General features: G+C 43.7%; 1 protein-coding gene across 1 annotated transcript in view; it reads right to left on the reverse strand.

Moving 5' to 3' along the window:
- Positions 1–2,851: 2,851 nt before the first annotated feature.
- The window catches only part of LOC133546469 (zinc finger protein 37 homolog), a 20,350-nt gene continuing 12,751 nt past the window's right edge, over positions 2,852–10,450 (reverse strand). Inside the window, exon 3 of the mRNA XM_061892235.1 lies at positions 2,852–4,185. Within this exon, the coding sequence (XP_061748219.1) occupies positions 2,987–4,185 (1,199 nt within the window). The 3' untranslated portion in view covers positions 2,852–2,986. The remainder of the gene's footprint in view (positions 4,186–10,450) is intronic.

A 10,450-nucleotide genomic window follows, 5' to 3' on the forward strand; every position in this document is an offset into this window, starting at 1 on the left:
GCACTCCATTGTTTTATTGTTTTCTTTATATGACTTACATGTAGTGTCCAGTTTACTTCATCATCTATATTAACTCAGAAAAATGCGATTACCTTAATTCCTTTAATTTCAATATTATCCATCATAATTTGTGTTTTACATTTTTACAATCTTCAAATACGACGTATTTAGTTTTATTGAAGTTTAGTGACGGTTTATTGATGTGCAGCCATCTTTTTATGGTTAAGTTCTCTATGGATAAAATAAAATGAGAGTTAAATCAAGCGGTAATGAAGATTATTATATACATAATTACACTCAGTAGTGACAATTAAAGACACTTCCATCCTGTTCATTTGAGCAAAGAAAAAGAGTAGACTGTAATATTCTAAACAATAGAAGAATATTAATATCAGCAGTCAATATTCCAACATTGTGAAGCTAAGCTATCGTAAAAAACATATTCAGCATTGAAGGCTTTATGAGAGTGATGTAATGATCAGAATCAGAAATACTTTATTAATCCCCACAGGGAATTTAAATTGTCAGCACTGTTATGACCATGTGTATATTAAATGTAATATTATATGAATACCATAATAAATTGTTACGTTTGGGGGATGTGTAATATTTTTTGTATGAACATCCTGAATGTTTTTATGCTAGAATAGTTTTAATTAGTAGAGAGTGGGGGGAAATGAGGCAGTAATGATAATAATGGTTTGTTTTAAGCCTGTTTATGAATAATTAAAGATAATTAAGATACCAAAATGTAGCTTACATCCTCAGTGAGCTGAACTCCAGCAGTAAAGAGGAGAGAAATAATGTGGAAAGGTCAGAAGTCAAATGTTTCTTCAGGTAATACATGGAGCCTCTGCTGCCACCCAGCGGCCGTTGGAAAGAATGCATACATTTTGTTTTGACCTCCTTAAAGCTGCTTTTTACTTTCTGTCCTGTTTGTGTCCAAGTCTGTAGTGTGGGCCATAGGACAGAAGGAAGACATTTTGTTAATAGACTGTGGAGGGCAGCAATACACCTAAGATGTTCTACTAGTCTGCTGGAAATAGAAAAGAGGAGAAAGCAAGATGGCGTTGGATGGAGAAAGTCTAAACGTGGGCATTATTGTTCTGTATTTTTAATCAGTGCATACATGTGCACATATATGTCCTTTAATAGAGTAAACATCAAAAATAATTGTTTGTATCTGAATGCACTTTGTATTTAACACCACCATTCTTAAATATGTTGTTTGTAAGAATGTGGGTGTTGTTGAGAAGATGATGCAGGTGTTCTGTCCAATTTAGCTAACTGTAAAAATGTGTTACTTAATCTAGTTTATTCGTAAAATAAATTGTTTTCCTGAATTATATTCTCCTCACTTTATCCAGACAGTCATTAGGACAAAAGACCCTGGGAGGAATTTGCCCTTTAAAAAGGGAAACCTATTCACTGTGGCAGGACAGTATCTAGATGAATCCATCACATTTGTATAATCGGCTACGAGGCATTTTATTGTCATTGTACCGCACTTACCTTTGGGCTGATACTGATACTGATACTGTGTTGACCAGTTTGATGATTGAATGTCCAGTACTGTAGAAATGTGTTTGGATATGACAATCCCTTTATTCCAAGCTATCAAAATGAAATGAAAAGTAGGTTCTAGAACATTATGTATGCTGACCTTGAATGGCACATTGTCACAGCAGTGAGACCTGACCACACACCACACCACACGCTCCAAAACTGTTTGTCCTCCATGCAATCACCCCCCAGTGTTCCCAGCTGAACACAATTAAAGGAGGCTACCATGGCAACCGCACCATAGCAACAGTCCCATCCCTGTCAACACTTCCTGGTTCTCAACAGGAAGTGGGCGGAGCAATCTGCAGAAAGGGAAATTCAGCATGAACTGAAGCCAGCAATCAATCAGAGAAAACTAAATAAAAACAATATAAGCAAATAAGGAAATTTGGCTCCTACAGTCAGTTTTCGTCTTTTGGTGCAGTTGACCTTGTTCTTACATTTCTCCTTCCTCCTAGAGTTCCTGTGTTGCCTTTGTGGGCGGAGTTGTGGGACGTGCACAGCTGCTTCCAATTGACCCTGGTGCTACTTAAGCAGCACCTTGACAGCTGGATGGCACTCGGCGATTCTACTCCACGCCAGTTGATTCCATGCTTTGAGTATTTTGCCACCTTGGCCATTCCCGGTGCCATCCATCTTGGTGTTGTTTTGTAGTGTGCACGTCTTGTAACTCCAAACCAAGTTGACTTTATTTGTGTATAGAAGTAGCTTTTGTTATTTTTTCCAAAATGCACATTTAGTCTTCTCTTTTTCGCACCATCGTTTTTTGTTTCCTACTGTTTGGATTGTTTTTGTGAGTAGATTTCCGCAGTAAAAGAAGTGTGAACAGCACTCTGACAGAAGGAGTTCCTCCAAAACGCAACACCCTTTGGCGGACAAGTATGTGATTAAATGCTATACATATAAAATGAAAGAGACAAGTGGTAGAACAAATGGATGGATGTACAGTAAAGCTCTGTGGGATGATGTACATAATTAACTTTTCCCAAACATTCCAAACGTTCCCATGTTTTCTGAAATTGATAATGTTTGAGGAATTCTAAAAAAGGGGGATAAATCATGAACAACTTTAAAAAACACTTGTCATGTGTAGTACTTGACTGAAAAAAGGTAATAATCTAAAATATCTCATCTATAAATCTTAGAAACTATGTGCTGATGTTTTTAGAAGGTCAAAGTTAAAGTCTGGACAGTTTATTTCAAATCCTGCCGTTTCATTTGCTGCTGCTGTTCTCACCAGCACACTTGTGTTTCTTACACTGCTACTTAGAAGACAATCTTTCACCACACACACTGCAACTCAACACTTTCTCTCCTGGGTGTCTTCTCATGTGTCTTTTCAAATGCTGACTTTGTAAAAAACTTTTACAACATACTGAACATGTAAAAGGTTTTTCTCCAGTGTGTGTTCTCACGTGTTCTTTCAAATAGTGCCGTTGCGCAAAATATTTACTGCAGATTGAACAGGAAAAGGTTTTTCTCCAGTGTGTATTCTCATGTGCTTTTTGAAATTTTCCCTTCGAGTAAAATCTTTACCGCAGATTGAACATGTAAAAGGTTTTTCTCCAGTGTGTGTTCTCATGTGTACTTTCAAATGTGGCCTCTGAGTAAAATCTTTACCACAGATAGAACATGAAAAAGGTTTTTCTCCAGTGTGTGTTCTCATGTGTACTTTTAAATCTGGCCTCTGAGTAAAATGTTTACCGCAGTTTGAACATGAAAAAGGTTTTTCACCAGTGTGTGTTCTCATGTGTCTTTTCAATTGTTGACTTTCTCTAAAACCTTTACCACAGATTGAACAGGAAAAAGGTTTTTCACTGGTGTGTGTTCTCATGTGTACCTTCAAATTGATACTTTGTGTAAAACCTTTACTACAGAGTGAACAAGAAAAAGGTTTTTCTCTAGTGTGTGTTCTAATATGTATTTTCAAACTCTGACTTTGTGTAAAACCTTTACCACAGGTTGAACAGGAAAAACGTTTTTCACAAGTGTGTGTTCTCATGTGTACTTTCAAATTGATACTTTGTGTAAAACCTTTACCACAGATTGAACAAGAGAAAGGTTTTTCTCCAGTGTGTGTTCTCATGTGTGTTTTCAGACGACAATGGTATTTAAAGGTTTTGTGAGAGTGAGAAGATGTGAAGTGAGTGTTGTCAGTGTGACATGTCTTATCATCTTTAGAGTCTTCATCATCAGTGTCAGGAGAGTGTGACGTTGTGTCCTCACTATCTGATAGTGGAGCTAAGAGCTTGTCTGCTTGTGATCCTCCACAGTGGTCTCCATCAGCTTCTGTTGTCATGTGTTGTGTTGAGCTGCTGCTTGGAGGCTCCCCCCCTCCCCTCTCCTCACTTTCACCTTTCACCTCATCATCTTCACTCTTCACCGATTTCTCTTTTAAAAGAGGTATCAGTGGGTCCTCCTCTTCCTCTTTAAAATGGGGTGTTAGTTGGTCCTCCTCTTCCTCTTTAAAATGGGGTGTTAGTTGGTCCTCCTCTTCCTCTTTAAAATGGGGGATCAGTGGGTATTCCTTTTCCTTCTTAATGTGGGAGGGCTGTGGCTCCTCTGTCCGCATCCTGAAGCTCCACTTCTGTTGCTCAGGGTGAAGATGTTCTTCACAGATGTCTGCAAGACAAACACAGCATCTGTGCTCAGTCACACAATGCATTCAGTACTTTTACATGCACTTAGGAAAAACAAGTTATCGTATGAACTGTCTTGAAATCTCAGTGACGCACAAACACGCTGCTCTTTACAACATTATTCACAGGAAAAGAAACAAAAACCAGGATGACAGGACTTTTTACTATGGATGAACGATATGGTTTAAAATTGATTTTGCGATAAATTATTTTATATAGAATTACTAATACAACCATTTTAAAACAGGCTCCTAATTTAGTTGGTGAAATATGCAGAAACATATTACATCATTTCCAGTATTATTTTCTCAAATAAAGTAACCAGATATTAACAGTAAATAAACAAGTACATTATTAATAACTGTTTTGACAAAATAATACTATTAGAAACGAACAATATGTTACTGCATATGTCAGCTGCCAAATTAGGAGCTTTTGTACCTAGTTTTGAAATTATTCTATTCTCAATCATATATCAAATTATATATTGTGACATATTGTTGTTAGGATATAGATTTGAGGTCATATCGCCCATACCAAACATTGGTTCGTCGAGTCGTTTTGTTTGGCCCACCAAATATATTTAATTTTAATATTCTTCAGATGTGTGTGTATGTTTAAAATGTGGGACTACTGTTCTACATCACGTGGAAGTGTCATGTCATGGGGATGGTGTGCTTTTAACTAAGGGTGTGACGATACGGTCAGCTCACCAAAGGATACTCGATATTGGATTTAGGAGAACAAGACAATATTTTGGTGGTTAACATGATTCTTACACATATGTGTACATTATGTGTATATGAATGTACTTTCCCTTGTGTGCTTAGTTTGACTGTAACGTCATAGTGGATAATATCTATAAACAACCTCAATTGTTTTACATCTTTAATTTGAAGGACTGTTTACTTATCTGACAAATTCAAAGGAAACTGCACTTTTTAGAAATGTCACCTATCATTCACAATCCTTATGTAAGACATTTTTTTAAACTGTTATGAATTTTAATTAGTAATTAAACGTGAACAAAAATCAGCTAACATTGGAGTCAATGGGAGTTCCTCTGTTAGACCCACAAAGTCCTCCAAAAAAATTGCCAAATATACTCCATTTACATTTTGTGACCCGAATATTAACCAAGTATTAGCGATATTGTTATTATAAGCGCTAACACTAAGGACCTACTTTTAGCGGCGCATTGATCACAGAAGTAACTAGCTTATGCTGCTATATTGACATACTGAGCTGCTTTCTCGCCTCTAAGAGGGTGAAAGCTAATTCTACATTATAAATCATGCTTCTCACTTATGTAGTAGAAGGTTGTGGACATAAACCGAGAACTTGGTCAACTCTGACATCCAACTTAGACCTGGAGATGGCAAGAAAAACACGAAAATACGCTCTTTTGCACCCACCCTTTTTAACCCTTTGTGAGGATTAATTCTTCATCTAAACGGGAAGATATGAACATCCCATCAGTCGGCATCCCAGTGAGAGCAGACATAGTATGCTTAAAATGAGCAAGATATGTAAATATGACATGTTATTAAGAATGTTACTACATTACATGTATACTTACAGTGTGTATTTAAATGTTGAAGCGGGTTTTAGGATGTTATTTAGAACACTTTATAGGCAGAATAGAGTGGCTGCCAATGACTCAATTGTTAGCTAACTTTTGCAAAGGTTTATTTTCTACTGAGGATGCATTAACCATCGACCTGCTCAGTGGCCTTGTGGTTAGAGTGTCTGCCCTGAGACTGGAGAGTCGTGAGTTCAAATCCTTGCCGAGTGATACCAAAGACTATAAAAATGGGACCCATTGTCTCCTTGCTTGTCATTCAGCATCAAGGGTTGGGGGTTAAATCACCAAATGATTCCCGAGTGCGGCCTCAGCTGCCCTCACCTCCCAGGGGGTGAACTTGGGGATGGGTCAAATGCAGAGGATCATTTCACCACACCTAGTGCGTGACTACCGTTGGGAACTTAACTTTAACTTACATAGGGACTGTGAATGATTCCAAAAAGTGCAGTTCTTGAAATGAGAAAATAGAATAACAAGATATCATGTGAAGTGAAGTGAATTATATTTATATAGTGATTTTCTCTAGTGACTCAAAGCGCTTTACATAGTGAAACACAATATCTAAGTTACATTTAAAACAATGTGGGTGGCACTGGGAGCAGGTGGGTAAAGTGTCTTGCCCAAGGACACATTAGCAGTGACTAGAATGGCAGAAGTTGGGCTCGAACCTGGAACCCTAAAGTTGCTGGCACGGCTACTCTACGAACCGAGCTATACCGCCCCAAGTAGTGTATTTTTCGTATTATAAGTCGCTCCGGAGTACACGTCGCACCGGCCAAAAGTGCATAATCAAGAAGGGGAAAAAACGTCACACTGGAGTATAAGTCGCCTTTTTGGGGGGAAATTCATTTGATAAAATCCAACACCAAGAATAGACATTTGAAAGCCAATTTAAAATAAACAAAGAATAGTGAACAACAGGCTGAATAAGTGTACGTTATATGAGGCATGAATAACCAACTGAGAAGGTGCCTAGTATGTTAACCTAACATATTATGGTAAGAGTCATTCAAATAACTATAACATATAGAACATGCTATACCTTTACCAAACTATCTGTCACTTCTAATCAATAAATCCCCCCCCGCCGAATTCTTATTGGTTGACGTGTGTGACAATTGCTGACATTTTCTTGATCTTTTCCGCGAATGATAAATAATGTAATTTGATATTCTATGGCCCGGAGGTGGGGCACGATGGCGAGCACCTGGTGGCCGGGCCTGTTCCCATGGGGCCCGGCCGGGCACAGCCCGAAGAGACAACGTGGGTCACCCCTCCAATGGGCTCACCACCCATAGCAGGGGCCATAGAGGTCGGGTGCAATGTGAGCTGGGCGACAGCCGAAGGCAGGGCACTTGGCGGTCCGATCCTAGGCTACAGAAGCTAGTTCTTGGGACGTGGAACGTCACCTCACTGGGGGGGAGGAGCCTGAGCTAGTGCGCGAGGTAGAGAAGTTCCGGCTGGATATAGTCGGTCTCACTTCGACGCACAGCAAGGGTTCTGGAACCACTTCTCTCGAGAGGGACTGGACCCTCTTCCACTCTGGCGTTGCCCGCAGTGAGAGGCAACGGGCTGGGGGGGCAATTCTTTTTGCCCCCCCGGCTCAAAGCCTGCACGTTGGAGTTCAACCCGGTGGACGAAAGGGTAACCTCCCTCCGCCTTCGGGTGGGGGGACGGGTCCTGACTGTTGTTTGTGCTTACGCACCAAGCAGCAGTCCAGAGTACCCACCCGTTTTGGGAACACTCGAGGGAGTACTGGAGAGTGCTCCCCCGGGTGATTCCCTTGTCCTACTGGGGGACTTCAACGCTCACGTTGGCAACGACAGTGAAACCTGGAGAGGCGTGATTGGGAAGAATGGCCGCCCGGATCTGAACCCAAGTGGTGTTTTGTTATTGGACTTTTGTGCTCGTCACAGTTTGTCCATAACAAACACCATGTTCAAACATAAGGGTGTCCATATGTGCACTTGGCACCAGGACACCATAGGCCGCAGTTCCATGATCGACTTTGTAGTTGTGTCATCGGATTTGCGGCCTTATGTTTTGGACACTCGGGTGAAGAGAGGGGCGGAGCTTTCTACCGATCACCACCTGGTGGTGAGTTGGCTGCGATGGTGGGGGAGGATGCCGGACAGACCTGGGAGGCCCAAACGCAGTGTGAGGGTCTGCTGGGAACGTCTGGCAGAGTCTCCTGTCAGAGAAAGTTTCAATTCCCACCTCCGGAAGAACTTTGAACATGTCACGAGGGAGGTGCTGGACATTGAGTCCGAGTGGACCATGTTCCGCACCTCTATTGTCGAGGCGGCTGTTCGGAGCTGTGGCCGCAAGGTAGTTGGTGCCTGTCGGGGCGGCAATCCAAAAACCCCTTGGTGGACACCAGCGGTGAGGGATGCCGTCAAGCTGAAGAAGGAGTCCTATCGGGTCCTTTTGGCTCATAGGACTCCGGAGGCAGTGGACAGGTACCGACAGGCCAAGCGGTGTGCAGCTTCAGCGGTCGCGGAGGCAAAAACTCGGACATGGGAAGAGTTCGGGGAAGCCATGGAAAACGACTTCGAAGCGATTCTGGACCACCGTCCGCCGCCTCAGGAAGGGGAAGCAGTGCACTATCAACACCGTGTATGGTGCGGATGGTGTTCTGCTGACCTCAACTGCGGATGTTGTGGATGGGTGGAAGGAATACTTCGAAGACCTCCTCAATCCCACCAACACGTCTTCCTATGAGGAAGCAGTGCCTGGGGAATCTGTGGTGGACTCTCCTATTTCTGGGGCTGAGGTCGCTGAGGTAGTTAAAAAGCTCCTCGGTGGCAAGGCCCCAGGGGTGGATGAGACCCGCCCTGAGTTCCTTAAGGCTCTGGGGACTGTGGGGCTGTCTTGGTTGACAAGACTCTGCAGCGTCGCGTGGACATCGGGGGCGGTACCTTTGGATTGGCAGACCGAGGTGGTGGTCCCTCTCTTTAAGAAGGGGGACCGGAGGGTGTGTTCCAACTATCGTGGGATCACACTCCTCAGCATTCCCGGTAAGGTTTATTCAGGTGTACTGGAGAGGAGGCTACGCCGGATAGTCGAACCTCGGATTCAGGAGGAACAGTGTGGTTTTCGTCCTGGTCGTGGAACTGTGGACCAGCTCTATACTCTCGGCAGGGTTCTTGAGGGTGCATGGGAGTTTGCCCAACCAGTCTACATGTGCTTTGTGGACTTGGAGAAGGCATTCGACCGTGTCCCTCGGGAAGCCCTGTGGGGAGTGCTCAGAGAGTATGGGGTATCGGACTGTCTTATTGTGGCGGTCCACTCCCTGTACGATCAGTGCCAGAGCTTGGTCCACATTGCCGGCAGTAAGTCGGACACGTTTCCAGTGAGGGTTGGACTCCGCCAAGGCTGTCCTTTGTCACCGATTCTGTTCATAACTTTTATGGACAGAATTTCTAGGCGCAGTCAAGGTGTTGAGGAGTTCCGGTTTGGTGACCGCGGGATTAGGTCTCTGCTTTTTGCAGATGATGTGGTCCTGATGGCTCCATCTGACCGGGATCTTCAGCTCTCGCTGGATCGGTTCGCAGCAGAGTGTGAAGCGACCGGAATGAGAATCAGCACCTCCAAGTCCGAGTCCATGGTTCTCGCCCGGAAAAGGGTGGAATGCCATCCCCGGGTTGGGGAGGAGACCCTGCCCCAAGTGGAGGAGTTCAAGTACGTAGGAGTCTTGTTCACGAGTGAGGGAAGAGTGGATCGTGAGATCGACAGGCGGATCGGTGCGGCGTCTTCAGTAATGCAGACGTTGTATCGATCCGTTGTGGTGAAAAAGGAGCTGAGCCGGAAGGCAAAGCTCTCAATTTACCGGTCGATCTACGTTCCCATCCTCACCTATGGTCATGAGCTTTGAGTCATGACCGAAAGGATAAGATCACGGGTACAAGCGGCCCAAATGAGTTTCCTCCGCCGTGTGGCGGGTCTCTCCCTTAGAGATAGGGTGAGAAGCTCTGCCATCCGGGAGGAACTCAAAGTAAAGCCGCTGCTCCTTCACATCGAGAGGAGTCAGATGAGGTGGTTCGGGCATCTGGTCAGGATGCCACCCGAACGCCTCCCTAGGGAGGTGTTTAGGGCACGTCCAACCGGTAGGAGGCCACGGGGAAGACCCAGGACACGTTGGGAAGACTATGTCTCCCGGCTGGCCTGGGAACGCCTCGGGATCCCCCGGGAAGAGCTGGACGAAGTGGCTGGGGAGAGGGAAGTCTGGGCTTCCCTGCTTAGGCTGCTGCCCCCGCGACCCGACCTCGGAGAAGCGGAAGAAGATGGATGGATGGATGGATGGATATTCTATGGTAATGTGTTAATAATGTCACACATAAGTCGCTCCAGAGTATATGTCGCACCCCCGGCCAAACTATGAAAAAAACTGCGACTTATAGTCCGAAAAATTCGGTAACAAAAACAGAATAAATTATATCTCATGTGCGCCTTGAAATGGCGTCTTCAAGTAAAATCTTTACCGCAGATTGAACATGAAAAAGGTTTTCCTCCAGTGTTTATTCTCGTGTGTCTTTTCCTACTCAGCGGCCTAGTGGTTAGAGTGTCCGCCCTGAGATGGGTAGGTTGGGAGTTCAAACCCCGGCCGAGTCATACCAAAGACTATAAAAAAACGAGACCCATTACTTCCCTGCTTGGCACTCAG

This window comes from Nerophis ophidion, unplaced genomic scaffold, assembly GCF_033978795.1.
Source record: "Nerophis ophidion isolate RoL-2023_Sa unplaced genomic scaffold, RoL_Noph_v1.0 HiC_scaffold_30, whole genome shotgun sequence".
Classification (NCBI taxonomy): domain Eukaryota; kingdom Metazoa; phylum Chordata; class Actinopteri; order Syngnathiformes; family Syngnathidae; genus Nerophis; species Nerophis ophidion.